This window comes from Hoplias malabaricus, chromosome 3 (assembly GCF_029633855.1).
Source record: "Hoplias malabaricus isolate fHopMal1 chromosome 3, fHopMal1.hap1, whole genome shotgun sequence".
Taxonomy (NCBI): Eukaryota; Metazoa; Chordata; class Actinopteri; order Characiformes; family Erythrinidae; genus Hoplias; species Hoplias malabaricus.
Genome location: NC_089802.1, coordinates 31,287,671 through 31,314,582, shown reverse-complemented (window position 1 = coordinate 31,314,582; position 26,912 = coordinate 31,287,671). Strand labels below are relative to the sequence as shown.

At 41.0% G+C, this 26,912-nt stretch overlaps 2 protein-coding genes across 2 annotated transcripts; one reads left to right on the top strand and one right to left on the bottom strand.

Annotated features, from left to right (window-relative positions):
- The first annotated feature begins 299 nt into the window (after nt 1–299).
- On the top strand, nt 300–20,438 carry LOC136691647 (transforming growth factor beta-1-induced transcript 1 protein-like). The gene is made up of 11 exons (XM_066664310.1): nt 300–435; nt 6,892–7,049; nt 11,541–11,602; nt 11,889–12,022; nt 13,269–13,344; nt 14,231–14,315; nt 14,911–15,093; nt 15,550–15,723; nt 16,022–16,103; nt 16,467–16,615; nt 17,143–20,438. Exons 1-11 carry the CDS (start codon nt 423–425, stop codon nt 17,407–17,409), a joined length of 1,383 nt encoding a protein of 460 aa, XP_066520407.1. The 5' UTR covers nt 300–422; the 3' UTR covers nt 17,410–20,438.
- Nucleotides 20,439–20,693: 255 nt separating this feature from the next.
- LOC136692568 (pancreatic secretory granule membrane major glycoprotein GP2-like) lies at nt 20,694–26,020 on the bottom strand. Its single transcript, XM_066666092.1, has 9 exons — nt 25,910–26,020; nt 24,524–24,580; nt 24,378–24,401; nt 23,977–24,078; nt 23,571–23,755; nt 23,057–23,211; nt 21,923–22,165; nt 21,310–21,472; nt 20,694–21,160 (listed from the first exon to the last, which is right to left on the bottom strand). Exons 2-9 carry the CDS (start codon nt 24,561–24,563, stop codon nt 21,083–21,085), a joined length of 990 nt encoding a protein of 329 aa, XP_066522189.1. The 5' UTR covers nt 24,564–24,580; nt 25,910–26,020; the 3' UTR covers nt 20,694–21,082.
- Nucleotides 26,021–26,912: the final 892 nt, after the last annotated feature.

The following is a 26,912-nucleotide window of genomic DNA, read 5'->3' as shown; positions in this document are numbered from 1 at the left end:
AATATTTTCTTTCTCTGAACACTTTTGAACATGTTCTTTTTGCGACATGATAAAAAAATATCTAACCCCGTCCCGAAAAAAGACAGACAATCTGTGGTCAAACCCACGCGCCCCTGAACCGTTATCTTTGGCCCCGCCCTTTGGCACGTCCTCTTATCAGATGGAAAGCGCCGCTGTTTTAAGGTTACGCCCCTACGCCGTAGTCTCCGCCGGAGAAATGGGCGGGGCTGAGGAACTGTCCCTCCCTTCTTTTCCTCTCTCTCTCTCTCTCTCTCTCTCTCTCTCTCTAGTCCTGGACTAAAGGAGCTGCCCAAGATAACGGAGTTCATAATTGCTGAAAATATAAACTACAATACAAACTACAACACCCTGAACTGAGCCTTTCTCTTCATCTAGACGGCAGAGAAAGTTCAGAATTTGCGATGGAGGATTTGGGTATGTACTTTTTTCATATTTACATTCCCTGACCATAAAAAAAGGACATGGGCAGTTTCTCTTTTCTTCTCCATGATTGTGGTTGGCACAGAAAATGATGAGGAAGAAGGGAGGGGGGGCAGAGGGATGGCAGAAAAGTGGATGGCTTACTGGCTTACATTAAAAAAGCAAAGTACTTTATAAACCTCAACAGCATGATCCCCAGCAATAGATTATCACAGGTTAGAGGAGTTTGACCACTAGGAATGACCACTAGATGCACAAACATCTGTCTTTGTGTTTGTAGAGCCTTAATTACACAATTAAAATGGTTCTTTAAGGGTTCTCTATCCACATCACCTTTTGTATAAATAGCTCTATTGAGCTTTTCTTTTGTGTGCAAATGACCAATGTTTCTCAAATAACTATGGCCTCATAGCACATGGAGGTTAGCTCGACTCCAGAATAGAAGCAAACTCCCTGGCGGACACATCTGGTAGCATTTGGGAGGCACCAGACTGAGCCAGAGCCAAGACTTTCAGGACTTCCAGGATTTTTAGAACGTGCAGAACTGACCATAACTCCAGTCAGACTCAGTTACAATCAAATTCAGAAAGGGACTTAATCCCTGACCACGGGAGGGTTTGAAGTATGGTCGTGGTTTGGTGGCACAAGTGGGCTTTGGGCCACAGTTTGTGTCACAGGCTGTTATGATCCCAATGATTCTGAATGATCTTCTGTTTAACATCCTAAATATATTCTATTTAAAGTCACAAAATGGGCTCCTTCTAGGTGTTCCATAGTAGAACCACTTTTATTCCTCTAAAGTACATTTCAGTGTATAGATATTATACACTGGATTTTAAAAAGGATGCTCTAACCACTCTTGTCTTAGAAGGAACATAGAAGAACCAAAATTAATTATTCTGTGACACTGCTCTAAAGAAACATTGTATCTGTGTGACACAGAGCAGGATGGGTTCCCTTTTTGAGCCTAGGTTCCTCTCATTTTTTCTTCCTCCTGCTCAAAGCTTGTTTTTATTTAGGGAGTGTTGTCCAAAACATAGATTTTTAGTACATATTTATTAATCTGAAATTCTGAAAAAATACTAGTATCCACAACAATACGTAATCCACAGTATCCACCACTTTAATAAAAAATGTTTTAACTTGTCTGCTTAGACAAGCTCAGTTTCACTGTTTCTCCAAGCATCTCCTAGCAAAAGTTTGAAAAACCCCAGAGCGAAAGAAGTCTATTACACTCTCCAAGACTCCCAGTTGTGGATGCTGTGGCATCGCTGGGAACTAAACTTGCAATCTCCTCATAGTCTATGGATTTGATTCTGTTCATTTCATAGGCACTTTCCAGCTCATATTTGTGACATCATTTGAGCACAGCAACTGTCCTTCATATTGTGTGAAAAATTCATGATGAACTAAACAATAGAAATACTACATATATTATAAAGTTACTATTTTGGAGATACAAGTTTTTTTGTTCTTTTTTTTTGGGGGGGGGGTTTGACAGCAACCATGTGGTTTATAACTACTACAGCTTCCTTATAATTGACTTTAATTATGAATACTTTGGTGTTTTTATTCTTTATGCTAGGCATGTTAGCCAGATAATTTTTCCAGCTTTGGTGTTTTTACTATTTATTTTACGCAAAGTTAGCTATTAGGCTAACAACAGCAGCACACAACTAAACACCACACACCCCACCACTTTCAAATCCATGAGTTTGCTCATATGCTAAATTGTTTAAATTGTAGGAGTTTTATGAACTGGTCTTATGGACCAGTCTCAGTCATTACCGTTTCCTAATAATATGTGATATGAACAGAAGTGGTCTAGTATTTTCAACCATTGTAAAAAGCACTAAATAAATAAAACTGAATTGAGTATTATCAGATAAAACTTGTAGCATTTAGAGTCTAGTTCCTCAAGATTAAAAAATACTTCATATTCAAAATCTGATCTGAACATTTTGCCATGAGGCCTGTGTGTGTGACATATTTAAGTGACCAGAAATATGCTTACTAAGCATTACAGCACATCTGGATTTGATTTAGCATCCGGTTGGGCCACGCTCACTTTCTTTGCAGCCCACGAGTGTGTGTGTGTGTGTGTGTGTGTGTGCGTGTGTGTGTGTGTGTGTGTATAGTGGTTTCTGTCTGTTTTCACACACACTTTAGATGGAAGGCAAGGGCTGCTGAGCCTGTGTGTGTGTGTGTGTGTTGCTTTTCTAAGGCCACGCCAAAGAAGCAGACAGCTATCTCTAAATATGGTCAGAATTCCTACTGGAAAGAATTTTAGCTCCTTATATGAGCACTGCTTTTTCATGTGTGTGAGTGTGTGTCTGTGTGTGTGTGCATGTGGGGTTCTGAGTGTTTCACAGACACAGTATGAATCACTACAAGGCTGACCGCCAAATGCTCTAAAAGTAAACAAATGAATGTGATCGTGTTCATCAACGGTAGACGACCTGCTAAAGCTGCTTATGCTAACCATAACAACTCAGTGAATTGGAGTTCTTATTTTCATTGGTCATTGTAACAGCTGAAATGTAGGCCAACATTAACAGAGTGGAGATTTCACTATTTCTGGTGAATGAGACTAGAACAAGGTGTTAGCAATCTCTGCTTTAGACACACAAATACATATTAGAATGTCTGTCTGTTAATATAAATTGTAATTACATTCAGCGGTTGTGGTTGAGCTCATTTTCAGATCTGGTTAGTGTCAAATATTTAATGGTTACACAAAACAACAGACACATTTTCCTCAGGCCTCCCATGCAGTTCAAGTGCAGGTCATTCATGTAATGCTAACATTTGTATGTTAGCATTAGTCTTGTTTAAAATGCAAATAGGACATTTTAAAATATATTTCCCATATGTATTTAACAGTTTTTTTTTTCAGTTTCTGGGCACTTGATCTGACACAAAAGTGCAGCGAAAAAATATAGGTTCTAATATTGTGTAGAAACATGTATACACTCTGTGTTTTAGCATATTGATTCTGTGCATTGTAATAGTGATTACACAGAGTGTTTGTAGACGTACATTAAATATTCCCAGACTCATATTCTGTGTGTTGAGTTACTCTAGTTACGATTTGATCTAGATATAACATTGGAAAGGTATATGAAACAATTGAATAACAGGGTTCATTCTAATGTCTTATCTGTTTGTGGCCAGGAGTCTATTTCAGATTTTGTAGGATTGTCCCTCTCTACAAAACAATGCTAAATAATGAGAGCATCTGTTAGTTAACAGAGTTAATTACATTAGCATCAGTGGCCCTTCCCTATTTGGTAGTATTTTATGATGAACAGACAGGACAGAAATGGGATTTTGTCCAAAATGTGGCTTTTTTTTCCACTGATTCAACTACAAATGGTGTTCAAAATGGGCATGTTGTCGTAGTGAAATGTAAAAAGGATACAATCACTCATTCACAAATGTGTCAGAAAATCAGAAACATTAAAATCCAGTACTTTATCACTCAGCTGAAAATATTTGTGTTGGCCAATTGCTTTGTTATCTAAACCTTCCATTAGTTCTGAATGAAACCATTAATATTTATGTAAAAACAAACTAGAGAAAACATGTTTTCCACTTTGCCACAACTATTCAATAACTGCTTTGTTATTTGCACTATGTAGACCAGTACAATCCCTTTGGCATTTGGACAAGCAGGCATTTTGTATTAGTTGGTGAAAGGCTAATAGGAAATAATTACATGATTTCTGCTATCAGCTGGCTGACACTCTTCCTTTTTTACATCCTTTTCACTGACCCTTCTGCCAAAACTCTGCCATTTCCGTAGTGTGGCCTCAAGCCTCTGGCAGTGCTTCGGCTCCCTGGAATGTTTTCAGGACCTCCTCCCTGTCCCTCATGTATTTTGTGTTTTCTCTTGCAATCATTGGCCAGGTTCTGATTGGCCTTACCAAGGTTTGTGTCCAAAAGGCTGCCTGATTGGTGGGAGTGTGTCTGACATGCTGTCTATGTGTGTGGTCACTTCTGTGTGTGTCTCCTTGTAGGAATGTCTGACCCGTCTAACTACCCCCTCAACCCTCGCATTGTTATGTTTGGTACGTAGCTGTGATGCCGGTCAGTCTGCTGGTCTCCCTCTTATCAGGTTTGGACACACGACTCAGTGGGCAGGGAGAACTTTTCTTTTAAATATCTGTTCCACATTTCTTTAGATTTCAGTGATATAATAAAACCAGCAGGATGCTTCGAGTGGCGAGTTTGGCACCATTTCTTATAGTGAGTGCACTTTAGAAAATGCGGACTGGTACGTTTTGCCCAGTGGGTGTGTGTCCACTTCTCTGCATATGTAATATTGTCATAAGTGCTCTCTGCCTGTCTCTCCTCATGCTCTTTTACTTATCTCCATCCTTCAGCTTGCTTTGTTTGCCATTGCATTAACCTAATTTCACCCAGTTTCTATCCACAATCATTTAATGGCTGTCCCTGGACCGTGTCCAGAAACACAAACATCCTACCATCACAGTAATCACCATATCACTTCCACAATCATTACAGTCCCTACTGTTTTTTGAATGTTCTTCATTATAAGCACGCGGTTCCAGATATTATGTGGGTAGTATATATATATATATATATATATATATATATATATATATATATATATATATATATATATATATATATATGCGCAGTGAAATGCATGGTGTTGATGGTATATTAGTGTATGTTGTGCTGGTACGAAAGGATCAGACACAGCAGTGTTCTTGGAGTTTTTCAATGCACCACACTAATACACCGGCACCGCATAATTTTCACTGTAAATGAATGATACACACCGACCCAAATAATACCTGCCCTGTGGTCTTCCTGTGGGGTCCTGACCATTGAAGAACAGGGTGAAAGGGGGCAAACAAAGTATGCAGCCCCAAAGATGGAATACTGTCTGTAATAGCAGAAATATCAAGGGCACCTATGTGGTCAGTAGAACCAATAAAATAGACAGTGAATGTAGAAACAAAGAGGTATGGCTGTTCTATGTATATAATATATGCCTACGTTTTTGTCCAACAGATGGCGCTATTGCTATGAACGTATACACTCGGTAAAAATCAGTAGCGTGACTATTCTGGAGACTTTTCTGCTTGGTTGTTTCCCCTAGTGGACAAAAACAATAACCAAACCAAAAGCTGATTTGGGAAACTAATATCTGAATTGTTTTTATGTAATGGGGATTTCTGCTTTGTGACATCCCCTTGTGATAAATAGAGATGTAGAGTACGTATCTATGCTGAACATCATCTGACTCTAGCTAAACTGAGAGTCGCTCAACACAGATTCTCAATGAACAGAAAGTGGCAACACCCATGGCCACATCTGTCGGTTGTGACAGTGAATCATCTGACTGTATAGAGTTATGTTCTTGTTTTTGGCTATGAACATCTATTTTAAAAGGGCATAGTTAAAGGGGAATTCCATAGATTCCTTATTTCAGCATAAATGAATGGTTAGGCCATAAACACAGTCATTAATGTTCTGATACGAAATTATATTTTGTAGAAGAACTTACCCATTTACTTAACTGGAACCAGAGGTTGCTTGTCACAAATAAAAAGATTTTATTTATGTTCCACCTCTGCGAGTGTCTTCTGAGTTTTTGTGTGAGCTGTTTGTGTACAAAACAGAATCTGTGTATTATTTCATTTGAAGATTGTTTTGTTTTTAACAGAAAAAGCACAAAGAAAAGATTTCCATGTTTTCACGGAACAAATTAATTTTATTTTGTAAATATAACTATTGGTATCCTCGGTTCCCAAATGATTAAGCAGTGTAATTAGTGGTAGTGGTAAACGATTCTTTCACAGTTTTTTTTTGTGTGTTGCAGGTGTCAAGTTATAAATGTGTTTATATTTACAAGAAAAAAATGTTCAGGGAAAACACTGGATATTCTGTCTTTGTGCTTTTGTCAGTTAAATGAAACTTCACAGAAATAACAAATTGCAGATTCTTGTTTGTACTGGCTCTGAGATAAAATGTGTTCATTCTGAAAATAATCAATAAATAAAAAGCTTTGTGGACTTTGTTATAGAACATGATTCACCAGTAGTAAATAAAACATAATCTTAAATCCAAAACTCTACTTACATAAATTATTCATAAACTCAGAGAATGTATTTGAATTCTCCTTTAACAAAAAACATGAAATAAAAGGTATTAATTTATAGTTTTTTGTTTTTTTTCGTAATTTCTAAAATCTTTTTTCTTTATTGTTGGAGATGATTTTTACACTTAAAAATATACCTTATAAATGACATGAAAATAAACTTGTTTAGAGATGTATTATGATTATTATTGTTGTTATTATCAATAATAATAATAATATTAATAATAATAATATTTTTAATATTCACAGTTATAATAATAATAATAATGTCCCTCCTTTTTAACCCTGATAATACCATGATTCTCTCTCTCCTGCAGATGCTCTCCTGGCTGATCTGGAGAGCTCTGCCTCTCCTCTGGCCCGCTGCCCTGTCCTTTTGACTTCTGACCCTCCAGCAAACTCAGACACATTGACAAACAGTGCTCCGGAGACTGTACAGCCCCGTCCTCCTCCCCCTGCCTACACTCCTCAACAGGTTAGAGAGTGAACCCCAATACGGTACAGGAGACACACGCCTTATTTCAGTCATGTGATATTTTTTTCCAGGTTTTCGGTTTCCTCAGTGGAGAGGAAAACGTGAAAAGAAACAAATACAAGTTTCTAAATTCCATATCATTTATAGTTAATAGCATTATCACTCCTGTAGTAATGTCATAATACTGTCTTGTGGTGCCTAACAGATATGGGCCTTTCAGCTGGGTACAATCTGCTGTTACTTAGGCCTTCAGGAGCCGAACTGAGGGCTTAATATCAGATTAGGCACAAACCTAACAGGAATGACTATTACAATTTCAACCAGGGAGTTGATCATTTCTTGGATTTCAATTGACTGCACGAATACCAGGGTTTCCTCCGGGTGACTGTCTGTGAGGAGTGTGGTGTGTTCTCCCTGTGTCTGCGTGGGTTTCCTTCAGGTGACTGTCTGTGAGGAGTGTGGTGTGTTCTCCCTGTGTCTGTGTGGGTTTCCTCCGGGTGACTGTCTGTGAGGAGTGTGGTGTGTTCTCCCTGTGTCTGCGTGGGTTTCCTCCAGGTGACTGTCTGTGAGGAGTTTGGTGTGTTCTCCCTGTGTCTGCGTGGGTTTCCTCCGGGTGACTGTCTGTGAGGAGTTTGGTGTGTTCTCCCTGTGTCTGCGTGGGTTTCCTCCGGGTGCTCTGTTTCCTCCCACACTCGAAAAACACATTGGTAGGTGGATTGACACTCAAAAGTGTCTGTAGGTGGGAGTGTTGTGTTCTCCCTGTGTCTGCGTGGGTTTCCTCCGGGTGACTGTGTGAGGAGTGTGGTGTGTTCTCCCTGTGTCTGCGTGGGTTTCCTCCGGGTGACTGTCTGTGAGGAGTGTGGTATGTTCTCCCTGTGTCTGCCTGGGTTTCCACCGGGTGACTGTCTGTGAGGAGTGTGGTGTGTTCTCCCTGTGTCTGCTTGGGTTTCCTCCGGGTGACTGTCTGTTAGGAGTGTGGTGTGTTCTCCCTGTGTCTGTGTGGGTTTCCTCCGGGTGACTGTCTGTGAGGAGTGTGGTGTGTTCTCCCTGTGTCTGTGTGGGTTTCCTCCAGGTGACTGTCTGTGAGGAGTGTGGTGTGTTCTCCCTGTGTCTGTGTGGGTTTCCTCCGGGTGACTGTGTGAGGAGTGTGGTGTGTTCTCCCTGTGTCTGCGTGGGTTTCCTCCGGGTGACTGTCTGTGAGGAGTGTGGTGTGTTCTCCCTGTGTCTGCCTGGGTTTCCTCCGGGTGACTGTCTGTTAGGAGTGTGGTGTGTTCTCCCTGTGTCTGTGTGGGTTTCCTCCGGGTGACTGTCTGTGAGGAGTGTGGTGTGTTCTCCCTGTGTCTGCGTGGGTTTCCTCCAGGTGACTGTCTGTGAGGAGTGTGGTGTGTTCTCCCTGTGTCTGTGTGGGTTTCCTCCGGGTGACTGTCTGTGAGGAGTGTGGTGTGTTCTCCCTGTGTCTGCGTGGGTTTCCTCCGGGTGACTGTCTGTGAGGAGTGTGGTGTGTTCTCCCTGTGTCTGCGTGGGTTTCCTCCGGGTGACTGTCTGTGAGGAGTTTGGTGTGTTCTCCCTGTGTCTGCGTGGGTTTCCTCCGGGTGCTCTGTTTCCTCCCTCACTCGAAAAACACATTGGTAGGTGGATTGACACTCAAAAGTGTCTGTAGGTGGGAGTGTTGTGTTCTCCCTGTGTCTGCGTGGGTTTCCTCCGGGTGACTGTGTGAGGAGTGTGGTGTGTTCTCCCTGTGTCTGCGTGGGTTTTCTCCGGGTGACTGTCTGTGAGGAGTGTGGTATGTTCTCCCTGTGTCTGCGTGGGTTTCCTCCGGGTGACTGTCTGTTAGGAGTGTGGTGTGTTCTCCCTGTGTCTGTGTGGGTTTCCTCCGGGTGACTGTCTGTGAGGAGTGTGGTGTGTTCTCCCTGTGTCTGCCTGGGTTTCCTCCGGGTGACTGTCTGTTAGGAGTGTGGTGTGTTCTCCCTGTGTCTGTGTGGGTTTCCTCCGGGTGACTGTCTGTGAGGAGTGTGGTGTGTTCTCCCTGTGTCTGCGTGGGTTTCCTCCAGGTGACTGTCTGTGAGGAGTGTGGTGTGTTCTCCCTGTGTCTGTGTGGGTTTCCTCCGGGTGACTGTCTGTGAGGAGTGTGGTGTGTTCTCCCTGTGTCTGCGTGGGTTTCCTCCGGGTCACTGTCTGTGAGGAGTTTGGTGTGTTCTCCCTGTGTCTGCGTGGGTTTCCTCCGGGTGACTGTCTGTGAGGAGTTTGGTGTGTTCTCCCTGTGTCTGCGTGGGTTTCCTCCGGGTGCTCTGTTTCCTCCCACACTCGAAAAACACATTGGTAGGTGGATTGACACTCAAAAGTGTCTGTAGGTGGGAGTGTTGTGTTCTCCCTGTGTCTGCGTGGGTTTCCTCCGGGTGACTGTGTGAGGAGTGTGGTGTGTTCTCCCTGTGTCTGCGTGGGTTTCCTCCGGGTGACTGTCTGTGAGGAGTGTGGTATGTTCTCCCTGTGTCTGCGTGGGTTTCCTCCGGGTGACTGTCTTTTAGGAGTGTGGTGTGTTCTCCCTGTGTCTGTGTGGGTTTCCTCCGGGTGACTGTCTGTGAGGAGTGTGGTGTGTTCTCCCTGTGTCTGCCTGGGTTTCCTCCGGGTGACTGTCTGTTAGGAGTGTGGTGTGTTCTCCCTGTGTCTGTGTGGGTTTCCTCCGGGTGACTGTCTGTGAGGAGTGTGGTGTGTTCTCCCTGTGTCTGCGTGGGTTTCCTCCAGGTGACTGTCTGTGAGGAGTGTGGTGTGTTCTCCCTGTGTCTGTGTGGGTTTCCTCCGGGTGACTGTCTGTGAGGAGTGTGGTGTGTTCTCCCTGTGTCTGCGTGGGTTTCCTCCGGGTGACTGTCTGTGAGGAGTTTGGTGTGTTCTCCCTGTGTCTGCGTGGGTTTCCTCCGGGTGACTGTATGTGAGGAGTTTGGTGTGTTCTCCCTGTGTCTGCGTGGGTTTCCTCCGGGTGCTCTGTTTCCTCCCACACTCGAAAAACACATTGGTAGGTGGATTGACACTCAAAAGTGTCTGTAGGTGGGAGTGTTGTGTTCTCCCTGTGTCTGCGTGGGTTTCCTCCGGGTGACTGTGTGAGGAGTGTGGTGTGTTCTCCCTGTGTCTGCGTGGGTTTCCTCCGGGTGACTGTCTGTGAGGAGTGTGGTATGTTCTCCCTGTGTCTGCGTGGGTTTCCTCCGGGTGACTGTCTGTTAGGAGTGTGGTGTGTTCTCCCTGTGTCTGTGTGGGTTTCCTCCGGGTGACTGTCTGTGAGGAGTGTGGTGTGTTCTCCCTGTGTCTGCGTGGGTTTCCTCCAGGTGACTGTCTGTGAGGAGTGTGGTGTGTTCTCCCTGTGTCTGCCTGGGTTTCCTCCGGGTGACTGTCTGTTAGGAGTGTGGTGTGTTCTCCCTGTGTCTGCCTGGGTTTCCTCCGGGTGACTGTCTGTTAGGAGTGTGGTGTGTTCTCCCTGTGTCTGTGTGGGTTTCCTCCGGGTGACTGTCTGTGAGGAGTGTGGTGTGTTCTCCCTGTGTCTGCGTGGGTTTCCTCCAGGTGACTGTCTGTGAGGAGTTTGGTGTGTTCTCCCTGTGTCTGCGTGGGTTTCCTCCGGGTGACTGTCTGTGAGGAGTGTGGTATGTTCTCCCTGTGTCTGCCTGGGTTTCCTCCGGGTGACTGTCTGTTAGGAGTGTGGTGTGTTCTCCCTGTGTCTGTGTGGGTTTCCTCCGGGTGACTGTCTGTGAGGAGTGTGGTGTGTTCTCCCTAAGTCTGCGTGGGTTTCCTCCAGGTGACTGTCTGTGAGGAGTGTGGTGTGTTCTCCCTGTGTCTGCCTGGGTTTCCTCCGGGTGACTGTCTGTTAGGAGTGTGGTGTGTTCTCCCTGTGTCTGCCTGGGTTTCCTCCGGGTGACTGTCTGTTAGGAGTGTGGTGTGTTCTCCCTGTGTCTGTGTGGGTTTCCTCCGGGTGACTGTCTGTGAGGAGTGTGGTGTGTTCTCCCTGTGTCTGCGTGGGTTTCCTCCAGGTGACTGTCTGTGAGGAGTTTGGTGTGTTCTCCCTGTGTCTGCGTGGGTTTCCTCCGGGTGACTGTCTGTGAGGAGTTTGGTGTGTTCTCCCTGTGTCTGCGTGGGTTTCCTCCGGGTGCTCTGTTTCCTCCCACACTCGAAAAACACATTGGTGCCCCCTCCAGAGTGTGTTCCTGCCTTCACCCAGTGATTCCGTGTAGGCTCCGGACCCACCGCAACCCTGCACTGGATAAGCAGATACAGACAATGAATGAATGGATGAATTCACTTAGACATGGAACATCTCTGACCAGCTTCAACAGCAACAACGACATGTTAACCTACTACTAGAATCCCATAGGGGTGCTAGCAGAAATTAGCCTTATCATTGAGGTGCTTTTGCCCTTTGTTTTGCCTTTTGTGTGATCTGAACAGAAGGCTGAGCTCTTATAGTCATCCTGTAACACTTATTTTTAATTGTATACATCTCATTTACAGACAGTTTCATCTGCAATGAAGTCAAATGGCTCACAGAACCCAAACCCTGACAAACTCTACAGGTAAGTCTTGGAGGCCTAGTTTTAATAGTACTCTATTTTTTAATAATTATTTTTAATTATATGTATAATTAGGTACTAAAGCATTAGCAAGGCATGGATTCAGGAAAGCTGTCTTGCTTTTATCAGCCTAATTCTCAATTTCCTGATACACTGACTGTCAATTTATTTGCTAATTCACTTACTGCCTCAACTCCGGATGTTTCTGCCTCCTGTGCCAGGCCCAAAGGCAGTTGTTCCCCATCCTAACCACTCCCACTCTTTATCTCTATCTGTCTCTCTCTCTCAGCACTGTTTGTAAGCCCCGCTCGCCCCGCTCTCCAGAGCCCCCGGCTTTCTCCTCATCCTCAGTGCTGGGAGGTGGTCTCAGTGAACTGGATCATTTACTTCAGGAGCTCAACGCTACACAGTTCAACATAACAGGTTTGTGTGACATGTTTAATTAATTTACGGCCACCCAAGGGGTGACTCAGGTAGCTCTAGGGGCACCCCAACTTTTGCATTGAACTCTGTCTACCCCTTAAAAGCACCCAGTCACAGCTGTGTTCTTTAATAAAAGCTGTTTCTAGAAATTAAATTCTTGTTGTGTTTCCCTTAGAGGAAGCACTAAGGTCACATTAATCACTACCAGTACACACCTCAGCTGCCACTTCATTCTCACGTGCTATTGAAATGACGAGCAGATATTCCTGAAGAGAATAGATATTAGATGATAATAATGAAGAGGTAACAATCACATTTAAAACAAAAAAATGCAGTTTAATAAATTATAAAAATTGTAAGAGAAATTTGACACAGAACAGACCTGGCGTCCCACCAAAATCACCGCCTTTAGATAAACTGAAACTAAACCTTTCATCTCGGAGAGAGGACAAAATCCAGCTCTACTCCATCGTCAGATCTGAACACACCCTCAACTTACTGTCTGCCCCTTCGCTGTGAGAAGATTTTTCACCAATATGGGTCTGAAAGGACGTGGAGCAATGACAAAAAGGAAATGGACACAAATATAAGCATTTGCACTTGAACGAAATATATCTAAATACAGGGTGGGCCATTTATATGCATACACCTTAATAAAATGGGAATGGTTGGTGAAATTAACTTCCTGTTTGTGGCACATTAGTATATGGGAGGGGGAAAACTTTTCAAGATGGGTGGTGGCCATTTTGAAGTCGGCCATTTTGGATCCAACTTTTGTTTTTTCAAAGGGAAGAGGGTCATGTGACACATCAAACATATTGGGAATTTCACAAGAAAAACAATGGTGTGCTTGGTTTTAACTTAACGTAAGTTTATTCTTTCATGAGTTATTTACAAGTTTCTGACCACTTATAAACTGTGTTCAAAGTGCTGCCCATTGTGTTGGATTGTCAGTGCAAACCTCTTCTCCCACTCTTCACACACTGATAGCAATACCGCAGGAGAAATGCTAGCACAGGCTTCCAGTATCCAATATTATGTGGTTACAGAAATGAGTGAATGTATAAATGCTTTCTTTTTTCTCCATGACACTGTTACTGATTTGATGAGTAAATAAATCAGTGAAGTGTGGCAGCTGATTTGTTTGGAACTGATTGTGTGTGTGTGTGTGTGTGTGTGTGTGTGTGTGTGTGTGTGTGGTTATGTATGCATTTCCTGTCTTACACTCCTATTGTCTGTTTTCCAGATGAAATCCTGGCCCAGTTTCCCACCACTAAAAAGGACGAGCGGGACAAACCCCCGAAGCCTACTTCCTCCTCCGGGTCGGTTTTCCTGCCAGTGTAAACACTCACATTTATGAAGGCTGATGCGTGCCCATACACTCTGTGTTGTAATCCTGGAACAGCAGAGGGAGCACCATCCCCATGCCTTCTGCCACGTGGTCACTTTTCACTGGCAGCACTTGGCAAACAATTACACTGATGTGGACAAATGTTTGTGGACACCTGCTCATCCAACAGTGCTTTTTATATGAAGGGTGTCAACAGATTGTTCAGTCCCTTTTTGCTGCAGTGACAGCTTTTACTTTTCTGGGAAGTATTTACTCTAAATGTTGGGACATTGCTGTAAGGATTAGATGGCATTCAGTCACAAGAACTTAACTGAAATCAGATACTTACGTTGGATTGTTAGTTCTAGATCACAAACACCTCTTCAGTACTTATGATATATGCTTTCGGAAGTCTAGTCTCAGTCCATAGTGTAATTTAAATAAATACATTTAAAATGAATATGTGACAGTGTGGAATAAAACTATTTTTATTCTCTCTGTCAGAAGAACATTATTTTTTAAGTTTCATTTTTAATTAAAACTTTAGTTTTAGACTGGCGTCCCCTCCAGGGTGTATTCCTGCCTTGCGCCCGATGATTCCAGGTAGGCTCTGGACCCCCCGCGACCCTAAATTGGATAAGCGGTTACAGATAATGGATGGATGGATGGACTTTAGTTTTAACAGAATTTGAAACTCTTAACCTGTCTTTGACAAAGTGTGAATAAATATTAGAATGAATGGACCTGTAGAAATGGTCCAAAATTTGAGCAAAATACAAAAATATCTTGAGAAATCATTGTTCTAGCGTGTTATAATGCTTTATAAGTGAAGCCCTGTTTGTAATAATGTCGTCTGTTACCTGTGTTTGTGTTTGTAGCTCAGCGAAGCCCTCCGCCACATCTGCGACTCAGGAACTGGATAAACTCATGGCGTCTCTATCAGACTTCAGGGTCCAGAGCTCAGTGAGTACAGGTTCTGCACTGTCCACTTCAGCAGCAGAGCTGTGGTCAGAAACTGACCAGCGATGAATGGAGTACACAGGGTTAGATGCATCATACAGTAGCAGATGAGCTACAGTCTGTGCTTGAGGAGACCCTTAAGTTTCAGTCAAAATATATGTTTTTCCTTTTTCAGTGTTGATAAAAGTACAGAAACCTAACTGTTACATAAACATTTATGATTTATTAACTCATAAATTCAATATAGCTTTTTAAGAGACCACCTTGTAGTTGTTCAAAGAAATCTTCTGGGATATTATTCCACACTTTCACTGTTCATTCTCAAGTGTTTGTTGCATTTTAATCTCAATCAAATTCAGTAATATTCTCAGTGACATCTCAGTGATGCAAGCTTTGGTGAGACAATGGATTATTTTTGCATCAAAATTACAGCTTCAAAATCACTGTGATTTTTCACTGACCTACAATAGAGCGATTATAGACTCTGTCATTGCTACATCTGGCTCAGCACAACTGAAACTGCACTATGTACCTTTTGGAGGGGGGTAAGTATATATTCTTAGTAGTTACACTGACTCTGTCCTTCCCTTGTCTTTAGCCAGTGGCGCCAGTCCACACGGTGGTCACTGCTCCACCACAGCCAGTGGCCCTTCCCACGGCTTCATCCGGTGGCTCATTGGACAGCATGCTGGGTCTTCTCCAATCAGATCTGAGCAGGCAGGGAGTGTCAACATCCTCCAAAGGCAACTGCTCAGCCTGTCAGAAACCAATTGTGGGACAGGTCAGGACATTATCTTCAGACACTTAATCTGATTTTTTTTAGTTAAGGATAATAAGGATTATTAAAATGTACAAGTTACTGTACCTATTTCTCAATGATATACCACTCTGGATCTTTTTAAATTAATTATTAAAAATAATTTAAAAGTATGAAAAATATACATTTTATAGCTATATCTAACTGTAAAGGTTTTAACATCCTTTTATGATATTGATGTCTTAAGTGAACATAATTGAACACATCTTCCCATTCTTTGGTTCACTACATATAAAGGATTAAATGGCACATTTTCTATATTATTATATTATTTAAATATTATATTTGTTTGAGAAGGTGTGTCCAAATATTTGCACTTATGTATGTGAACACAATTTGATTTAGCTAAAATCATTGATACCAAATTATTAAGCTACTGAGTAATGGTGTATGTGTATCTCATATAAATGCTGTGTGTAGCTGGTGACGGCTTTGGGCAGAGTGTGGCATCCAGAACATTTTGTATGTTCAGAATGTGAGTGTGAACTGGGAAACAGAAATTTCTTTGAGAAGGACGGCCGGCCGTACTGCGAGCCTGACTACTTCAGCCTGTACTCACCACACTGCGCTCAGTGCAACAAACCCATTCTCCACGTAAGAGCTTTTTAATATTTATTTTCTCTGTATATTACAATCATAACACATTTACTATGGAATATTCTGGACTGTAATAGAGTATCAGTCCCTAGTGTATGTTGTTAGTAGTTGACAGCTTCCATGGCCTTGTACTTTGTATAGAACAAGCTTATAACTTATTAATATACTTACTCACATTTAGCAGGCTGAAAATCCGCCACAAGGGGGCACCATTTACACTCATTCAGCTTTTGAAGCATCGTGAGAGCAGTGGCTCGCATCATTGGCATTTTATATATGTACTTGTTTTTTGTAGAAAATGGTCACTGCGCTGGATAAGAACTGGCATCCTGAGTGCTTCTGCTGCGTCAAGTGCAACCGGACATTTGGAGATGAAGGTAGTGGGATTTTAAAGAGCCTGTATAAAGTTTTAACATTATTTTAATCTAAATGCAAGATGTCTTTAGTTGTACACACACTCTGCTTTATTTATTCCTTATGTCTGAGAAATGTCCTGTGTGTAACAGCTATTAAAAGAACGCTAGGTAGTATTTTTAACTTAAAATTACACCTTCAAAATAGGGAGAAAACAGCCTCTGTCATTACTACTCCAGGTTCAGCACTGTAAAAACTGCACTATGTAATTTTTGAAAGGAATTTTTTGGGTAGGAAACCACCCCCTTGATTTAAGGACAGTGCTGTAAAAATTAATTACAATCTTACCTAGTGTTCCTTTAAGGTTCTCTGTTCTCCTGTTTCAGGTTTCCATGATCGCGAGGGGCAGCAGTACTGTCAGCAGTGCTTCTTGGCTCTTTTTGCTTCACGTTGTCAAGGCTGTTCTCAGCCCATCATGGAGAACTACATCTCCGCACTCAACGCTCTGTGGCACCCACAGTGCTTCGTTTGCAGGGTGAGTGAGATTGGGGTCTTAGAGGGTTTAGCTTTTTGTACGAAGCTGGTTAGTGTTCACTGTTCAAAATCTGACTGTCAGAAGAGCTGAAAAATCTGTGGAGGTACTGACTAGACCAGTACTACAGCAATATAGCAATTATTGTACTTTTAGTAGCCTTGAGATTAAGGCTGGGATAAAAAATAAAGACATTTCAAGGACATTTTTATAAAGAGGGGTGATATTTTTTGTTTGCAGAGGCAGGTTTCTCCTATCATATAATTCTCCTTCTATACACACACGAAAGTCCACCTCACACTGCTAATGTAAGATCACTGAAGTTTGAAATCACTTACTACCCGTTTACTTCAGGTTTACTTGCTTTTTAGCTGGTGGGGTACAGGGAGGGCCCTACTGTATAGACAGAGACTGAGGTCAGTTGTGCTTTGGAGTTATGGATGGCTGTGGCATCACTGGAGAACTTGTTTGATCTCTACATTTCTAATTCCTCTGTTGGTGTGTGCTTTTGTCTCCTCCATACTGATCAGGAGTGTTTCAGTCCTTTTGTAAATGGCAGCTTCTTCGAGCACGAGGGCCAGCCATTGTGCGAGGCTCACTATCACCAGTCCCGGGGCAGTGTGTGCCAGGCGTGCAGGGAACCCATCCTGGGACGCTGTGTCACGGCCATGGGTGCCAAGTTCCACCCCCACCACCTGGTCTGCAACTTCTGTCTGAAGCCCCTCAGCAAGGGCTGCTTCAAGGAGCAGGAGAACAAACCGTACTGCCACCCCTGCTTTCTCAAACTCTTTGGCTGAAGAGGCTGTGCCACTGTGTGTGTATGTGTGTGTGTGTTTGTGTTTGAATGTGTGGGGATGCAAAATTTAGAGGGAGTGTTTTTCAGCTGACATCAAGGATATTCATAGAAAGAAGGTCCTACCTAAATAGAGCTTTAACACTCCTTTAACAATTCTATTTTAGTTTTGCACTAGACCTACAGGGAGAATGTGGCTAAAAATTGATAGAAAATTTATAAAATTGGACAGATCCGGTCCTAAAATCTGCACTGTGTCTGAAACAGTGTCCTGTTCACTATATAGTGCACCATTTTTGGGTATATTTTTTTGTGGTACTCTGAAAAAATAGGGGAAAGTTTTCAGTGAACTCAAAAATCCCACAATGCATCTCAAAAAATAGTGTTCAGCCCATGTACACTAACTTTCACGAGTCGATAGTGGATACCCATAATGCACTGCGCATGAGGTAATGTCAGAAATTATTCACTACCCTCCTGAATTCAGTTCCCTATAATAGTGCACGGTATATAAATTAATTTAGCGAATAGCAAATAGGGAAATATTTCAAATACCGGGCAGATCGCAGGCATTGTTAAATACACAATATAAGCACATCTATGATCACCTCACAATATCTGAATTCCATATTAATGTGCCCAGGTTTTTTTTTCGATTCTCCCCGAACATCATGATATCAGGACAGAAATATAGTTGCTGTGGACAAAACTATATAGTGCACTATTTTGGGGTTCCCCCATTTTGTAGTAGTGTCCAAAAGCCTAGTGGACAATTTCAGTGCACTCAAATAATCCTATAATGCACCTCCAAAAGTGTACGGCCCATGTATACTAGCTGACGCTAGTGAGTAGCTAATACACATAATGCACTTCACTGAGGTTTGGTAAAAACCTACTTCGCTCCAAAAATCGTTCACAAACTTCCTGAATTCAGCTCTCTATAATAGTGCAGTATATAGTGAGTAATATGGGGAGCAGGGAATAGAGAGCCATTTTAGACACAGCAAGTGCTATACATTGTTCAGTTAAGTCAGTTCTACTTCCTGCAACTGCTCTTTTAGAGTAAAAGTCCCATCAGAGTAAAAGTCCCCCCTATGCTTTTTTTAACTCAAATAAAACACCTTGAATACACATGAACAGATTTTGTTTAATGGAGTGGCCATACCACATTATTATAGCGAAAACTTTATGTTCATGTTGTCTAGCCACAGTGATAACTCTAGTGGACTTCTTTGAGTGGCGGAAAAACAGTATCTTGTGGTTAATTAATAAATAAATCTATAAAATGAACATTGATATATTTAACAATATTTAAGTTGACTGTTCTTTTAACACCACGTGTTACAATGGTTTTATAATGGTGATTTTTATTACTGATTATAATAGGCAGAGGGCAGCACTGTGGCACAACAGGCAATGTGAATGTCACACAGCTCCAGGGTCCTGCGTCCTGGGTTCAATCCACACCTCGGCTCACTGTCTGTGAGGAGGTGTGTTCTCCCTGTGTCTGTGTGGGTTTCCTCCGGTGTTCTGCTTTTCTCTAACAGTCCAGGTGTGAGTGTGTGAGAAACTGAGTGTGTGATGCCGTGTGATGGACTGGTGCCCTGTCCAGGGTGTCTGCCTTGTGCCCAATTGTTTCTGGGTAGGTACAAATGTTTCCATTCATTGTTTAGCTGCATTACTCTCGTAGCTCTTGCACAAAGCTAAAGAAGCAGACCACTGAAAATAACTTTACCCATTGACTACATTCAGTAAGGGGGGGGGGGGGGTTGGATAATTTGGACTCACTCTCACTGATGACGTACACTGAATAAAACCACAGACAGGTGAAGTGAGTAACATTATCAGGGGTGAGATATGTTAGGCAGGAGGTGTACAGTCAGTTCCTGAAAATTGTGTGGTGGAAGCAGGGTAAATGGGTGATTGTAAAGGTTTGAGTTACTTTGACAAGGGCTAATTGTTACGGTCATAATGTTTTGGTCAGCAGACACACACACACACACACATGTACAAATACATTAGAGACATCACTGCATTACAGCTGTTTTTGAACAGAAATCATCATCTAAATTTATGATGATATTCAACAAGGCCTAAGCTGGCCGTTCTAATGGCCAAAGATTATATTTTTGATCCTTTAAGGCAACACTAGGTACTATTTTTTCATCAAAATTACAGCTTCGAAATCAGTGTGATGCTTCACTGACCTGTAATAGGGAGAATAGGCCCTCTGTCATTGCTACTCCTGGCTTAGCTTTACAGAAACACTTCCCCCTGTCTTTTGATTTCAGGACAAGTTGATTACACTCTGCAACTGTAGCCAGAGCCCAGGAGCACAAGTGCTAATTCTTACCTAGTGTTCATTTAAAGATGCAATGTGTACATTTTAGGGGAAACTATGAGCAGAAACGGAATATAACATACATAACCAAGGTCACAATAGTGTTTAATCCTCAGAAGAACAAATGGCTGCAAGGCTCTTGAGAATGTCCATTGATTTTTAACTTTGATGCAGCAGCTTGAAAAAGAGCGGTGAGTGGGGTGGTTTATTCAGCTGGCTGCAGTGTTCAACTTCACCACTAGATGCCACTAAATCTCACAAAAAGCACCTTTAAACTTCAAAAACCATACAGTGTTTTAAAGCTAGCAGAATAGTTTACAAAATATCCTAACAATCTCTAATTGTTACATTGGCTTATATTTATGAATTTTAAATCAATACATTCTTGTTGGTGAAAAAGTGCCAAACGTAATGGACATAAAGAGATTTTTTAATGTATGCTGTTTGGATATGACGTTGTATACAGAGGAATGAAAGCTGTAATTGTTTTGTTAATATATTTGCTTTATGCTGCATATCTTGTCACTGCTGTTGCGTATGTATTTTATATTTCATATTGTAGTTGTATGGCTTTTTTACAGAGTGAAGTTCATGATCCAATGCCAAAGATTTGTTATGATGTTGACGCTATACGCCGAGCTATCCACTCATTCCAATAAGCTGTATTTTACTACAACACTATGGAGGAAACCAATAAACATTTTGCTTCAAGTTGGAGTCCAGTCCAGTCACTTATTATTTTGATGCTAACTCATAATTACAGTCAGTAATAATATTACACCTGCCACTTTATTAGAAACACCACCCTTTTTATTCCATTTACTGGCTACTTTATTGGAAACACATCCCTTATACTTCCACTCACTGGAGACTTCTGAAAGTTTCATGATCATTGTTCATAGTAAGAGTAGCTCCACAATAAATAAACAGGACTGCCTTTTATGCTCAATTTTACGATGCTTTTATTGTCAGTGATATAGTTATATACAATGATACAATCTGAGCTTACCCCACGAGTCAGAAAAGTCACAAGAGCACCTGATACAGCACGCTACACATTCTAGATTAAGTGATTTAAAAGAACACTATGTAATATTTTCACCTTAAAATTATGGCTTGAAAATCATTGTGATGCTTGAACATAGAGCCTCTGTCATTGCTGCATTATGTAACACACATTCATTTCAGTGCTGTAAAAATGATTTACACAAGGGGAAGCCCAAGGATCCAAATGCACAAATATTCCCTAGTGTTCTGTAAGTAACAATTAAGTTGATGATTTAAACAAAAGAAAATATGAAAGCAGAAAACTAAAGCTGCAAATGAGATGATGTCCTCAGAAAGCGATGCTAACGAAAGCTGCCTTGTCCAAGTTCAGAGAACGGCGTCTCCTTCTGGCCCCGGCTTTGCAGTCCTAGAAGGAGAAATGATATGGATGACACAGGGATACAGGGAAAATGATTTATAACATATCAGATATTTGCATGCACTAATTTTTCTATTCTGATTTGACTGGTTACCATTTTAGAGACCCCTCTAATTGGATGGGTCTCCTGAATTTACCTGTACACAGTTGCCCTTGTTCTTCAGACACAGGTGCACCTCGCAGTGTAGGTAGATTTCGGAAGAGACACTGGTGAAGGTGAACATGGTGAAGGAGAACTGGGCGGTTGTAGACACACCATTTTTCAGCACTTTTACAGTTCCATCCTTGGGGTTAGGACAGCTGAAATAGTCAAACAAGAGCCATTGGGTTTGTGAATTGTGTATTCAAAGGCATACATCAGCTTTGGAATGCAATTTATCAAAGTAGAAATGTTAAACTAGAGTTACACAATAGACCGTTGGTTGACCAAGCTTTTCCAACTGGAGCCTGGCTTAACTCCAGTGTGCTATCTCAATGACAAACACAGGTTTCCTGTTTGTTACCTGGACCAAGTAATAGTTCAGTCTAGATCAACGACAAATTTGTAATAAATTAACGAGAAAAATAATAAATTTCATGAAACATGACTTTTTCTGGAGAATAATCCTAATCCTGTAGCTTCCCATAACCGACTGTTTACAATGTGTGGTCGGTTCACTGGAGAGAGCGAGTGGGGTTCACTTTCATAAAACAACAACAACAACGACATTTCTGCCCAGGTCAGTAGGTCTTTCTGTGAGTGGTTCGTACTCGTTGACAATCAGGTCCCAGCTGAGGGTGCTGCTGCTGTCGATAGTTGGTGTGGCAAAGCAGTGGTCTAGCACTGTGGCGATCTGTTGTTCGTCCACTCCGCTAACCGCCACAGCCACGAACACCGTTGTGTTCACACCGAGCACGTCCCCTCCACTAAACGGGGTGATGAAGGAATTGTTGGGATACGCGAGCATGGAAATCTGGTACGTGGCCTGGTCCTCGAGGTCCTTGAACACCGCACTGTGGAAAAGAACATCGTAAACCTCATGTACATGTACATCTTCAGGTGTATTATTCCGGGGAAACACGGAAACTGTTTAGAAATCACTGACTAAATGTTAAAACATTTGAAAATAAAAAAGAACCATGTTCATAAACATTGCTTTGAAATTGTGGTGGGTAATGTCTTGATGATTCTTTTAAATTTCCCCTTGTGAAAAAGATGTATACTTAAAGAATCTCTATGTAATATGTTTAACCCTAAAATGACTGCTTCAAAATCATTGTGTTGTTTCACTGACCTGTAACAGAGAGAATGGAGTCTTTGTCATTGCTACTCTGGGCTGAGCACTGCAGAATCTGCACTATGTAACTTTTGGAGGAGGGTAGGAAATTACCACCCTCACTCCCTGTCTCTTCCCCTTGATTCAGGACAGTGCTATAAAAGTAATTTACACTCTGCAACTGTAGGGGGAGCCCAGGAGCAATAAAAAACACAAACTCTAGTGTTACTTTAAGTATACTTTCTGTTTTTCACAATTGACATTCTACTTTATTTTTACTTTACTGAACAGAAAGGCGGGGCGGCACGGTGGCGCAGTCACACAGCTCCAGGCACCTGGAGGTTGTGGGTTCGATTCCCACTCTGGGTGACTGTCTGTGAGGAGTTGGTGTGTTCTCCCCATGTCTGCGTGGGTTTCCTCCGGGTGCTCCGATTTCCTCCCACAGTCCAAAAACACACGTTAGTAGGTGAATTGGTGGCTCAAAAGTGTCCGTAGGTTTGAGTGTGTGAGTGAATGTGTGTTTTGCCCTGTGAAGGACTGGCGCCCCCTCCAGGGTGTATTTCCTGTGACCCTGAACTGGATAAGCGGTTACAGATAATGAATGAACGAATGAACAGAAAGGCTTTACCCAGATGAGGCCTGGAGACCTATGGGATCAGAGACTTCCTGGTCAATGGGGAGCACACAGGTGAAGTTAATGTTCAACCAGTTGTGACGACTGATGATGCCGCTGTAACCAGCGATCTGAACTGAGTTTTTGTAAACAATGCTTGTGCTGTTTTCCTGAAAAAGACAAAACACTTTAAAGTTTAGTACTACATTTGTGCAGATGTTTAGCAATAATTTTTTTACATTCATCATTCTTTCCCCAGTGGACAATCTCACACACTGGTCACTCACACATTTACAGTTGTGGCAAGGTTCGAACCCAGGACCCTGGAGCCATATGTCTGTTACTTGAGCCAGACTATGTCTTAAAAGAGAAAACCTAAACCCCTGTAGGCTTAATGTGTGGTCATGTAAATTCATTGGTTATAATAATAAAACTAAATAAATAAATAAATAAATACATTAAAAAAAAACGTTTGACATTATTTAAGTCTTTTAAGGTTTTCTACAATACTTTAAATTTTGTGCCCTACCTGGACATACGTCCCACAGGGATTTTGATCGATGTCATACTCAAAGACCACCAGGCCATTCTGGACAGTGCCTGTGCAGTTGGGATTATTGAGGTGGAGGATGGAAACATCGAAGCCGGCTTCAAAGAGCTCACAGCGGGACAGAGATAGAGAGCCAGAAGTGCTCAGACAGGTCAGGGTGGCATCTGAGAGAAAGTAAAAGGGCATAGCACTGTTAATGAAAGTGATTATTTATTATTACAACAATGTTGTCTATAAAAAAAAAACACTCAGACGATACTGAAGAATTTAATAATTATAAATATTTTTAGTTTATGCTCCATAGAGTGGGCCACTTAAATGAGGGCAGCCATTTTAAAAATAAGTTTAGTGCAAAATCATGTAAACACATTTTAGGTGTACATACTAAAAATGTCAGGGTTGGGTCTTGTTGTACAGCCACAGCCATAAACTCCATTAACTGAGCTGCACACCTCAGAATCTGTGCACTGCAAGGCAGCACAAGAGTCTAGAAAACAAAAGACAAAAAAAGTCCTAAATAAAGACTGGAGGAAACCCACACACACACAGGGAGAACACACCAAGTTGCTCATTAACAGTGACGTGAGTTAAGGATCAAACCCAGGACTTTGAGACCCAAATGGGGTTGCTAATTAACCATATATATTTTTAAGGTCCTTTTGTCTAAGCAACAACTCTTATTAACTTAGTGTTCAACATAAATAAGCACACACAATATATATATACAAACATTGGAAAACATTGTTTGTATATATATAATATTTATAATAATGTCCATCAACTTACCATTTTGTGCCTTTGCCGCCCCACCTTCACGACAAAGTTAGGAGAAGAGAAAAAATGGATTTAGCTGCAATTTGACATCCTTTTTGAAAACACAGATAACACTGAGGCTTTCAATGAAATTCAATAAATTAAGTGCATAAACTTACTCAGAAAAAGCAGTGCAGCCAAATACAAAAGTGAACCCATGATGAAAGGAAAATCAACTAAAAGAAAAAAAAAACAATTTAGACACATATTCAGATATCAATTTTAGGAACTACTGCAAAATTCATATGTTGAATGCTAAACATCTTCACAATCCAACAGGATTCAGAGACACTTAGATAGATATATTTATACAGTTGTATGCAAAACAGAGGGCACACCTGATGACAGAGAAATAAGTGAATATATATACATGTGAAATGTGCAGAAAAATACTCCTGTAGAGAATGTGGCAGCTTACACTGACATTGAAAATCAACACTAAAATGTCATTTCACCAAATGTGGCCAAACTTTTGTTTACACCCATAATCACTTATTGATGTGCAAATGTAAAATGGCAGTGTATTGCTTTGCCATTTGATATAGTATTACTGAAATCTCACACAGATTCAGATGCTTGATTATTACTAAATGTATTGGAAACAGGATTAAAACCTTTCATGTGATCAACACACCAAACTTCTCACAGACAGTCACCTGAAGCGATGCTTGAATGCACAACCCCAGGATCCACTGTGCCACACATTACTGAAATTTTTTTATTTTAAATACATTACATTTTAATTAAATGAGTCATACATTACTCGAGGAAAACCTTCAGTATACAGTATGTTTAATGTAGAGTTTAAGAGTTTACTACACTAAGAGTTTAAAATAATTTATGGTAAAAATAAAAAATACTGAATAATATTTACATCATATTTTGCTATTTTACTATATGTATTTTTTATATATTACTGCATAATCACAAGAAAACTGTTAAAAATTTATTTAGCATATTAATAGAGACACTAAAAAACTCTGAATCTTGGTGTAAAGGAAATGTAAATAGTAAATTCAGGGAGTAATTTAAATACTGATAACTTGTTACCAGTGATTACAAATCTCAGAAAACACTTCTGGATTTAAAGCTTGTTTAAAGATCTCTGTAGATTTAAAATCACCATACTGTAGAGTCTACAAGATTTCCCTTGAACTTGAAGAGCACTATAACAGGAAACCATTTAAACACACTATGAAAAAACACATTGTTCAACAGAGATTACAAAGGGATTATGTCTGAAATTCCTGTGGAAAGGTAATCTAATCAGAATTTTTGTCGCTAACTATTAACATATTAGCATATTAGCATATTATATTGGCACTCTAATACCATAGTAGCAAAGAACATGTACTTATATTAAAAAAAATACTGTATATAGCTAAACTTTGATTGAAAACTTGAAGTGTAATATAACTATGGAATAAACAGTAATTCATTCAGTAATTCCAGGTTTGAAGCCAGTGAATCGCTGTTAGGGCCCCTATTAGAAAATGCTTACTTACCCAGCTGAGTAGATGAGCAGAGGCAATGTTCTACTGTCGGCACCAGTCTTCACTTTAAACTCTACCACTCTTTTGAGGACGTACATATATAGCTGTACATATATAGAGAGGAAGAATATTTTTGTTTCACTCCCACATGTCACATGTTCAAATTTGAGGTTAATCTTTTAGCATGATAACAGTTGGGGAACAGGATGAGCCTGTTTGACCTATCAAATTGTGAAAGAATATGTGAACGAAAGACAGACGAAACAGGTTTTGTCCTCCGGAAAAAAATCAGTGTATGAATAAGATGTTAGAGACAAAGAAAAAGACAGCAAACATGATATGCTATACATTAGCATATGATTAGCATCCAAAGAAACACATTGGTGGGCGCTATGGTTATCTCCAGATGTGTGTGTTGGCAGGGAGAGAACAAAATGTAAATAAAATTTTATAAAAATATGGCATTCATTTGCTAAATTCAAATTTACAGAGTTTAGCAAACTGGAGTGTTCTGTCATAACTGCTGCTCATTATTTTAAGCAAAATAAGTTGAATAATATCACAAGTCTCATTCAGGGCTGAAAATACCCTAATAACAAGAAGATGGAGGACCACTGTTGTCCCACTGAGGGCAAAGTATGAGGTCCACTTGTATTTTGCACAGCTTTTTCTGGGCAGACCACTGGTGATTAAACAGAATTTTAGACAAAATGCCACATTTTAGCACTTTTCCATTCACAGTTCAATTTACATTTTTTCCTTCATTAGGTTCTTTTGTTATTGTGTATAAATAAGATTAGTAAATAATTTTAATCCAGTACAGTGTCAACATTTTCAGCATTTAATCATTATATATCAGGCTTATACTCATTATATCTCCCATAGATGTTGGTAATATTTGTATTAGTTTGTTTTCCAGAATAAAAGTCTCTGTGAATTTAAAGTCTGTTTGAGGAGATTAATAAGTTATATTGTACAGGACAGTAATCTGAGTGGTCCTATGATGGACCAGCCG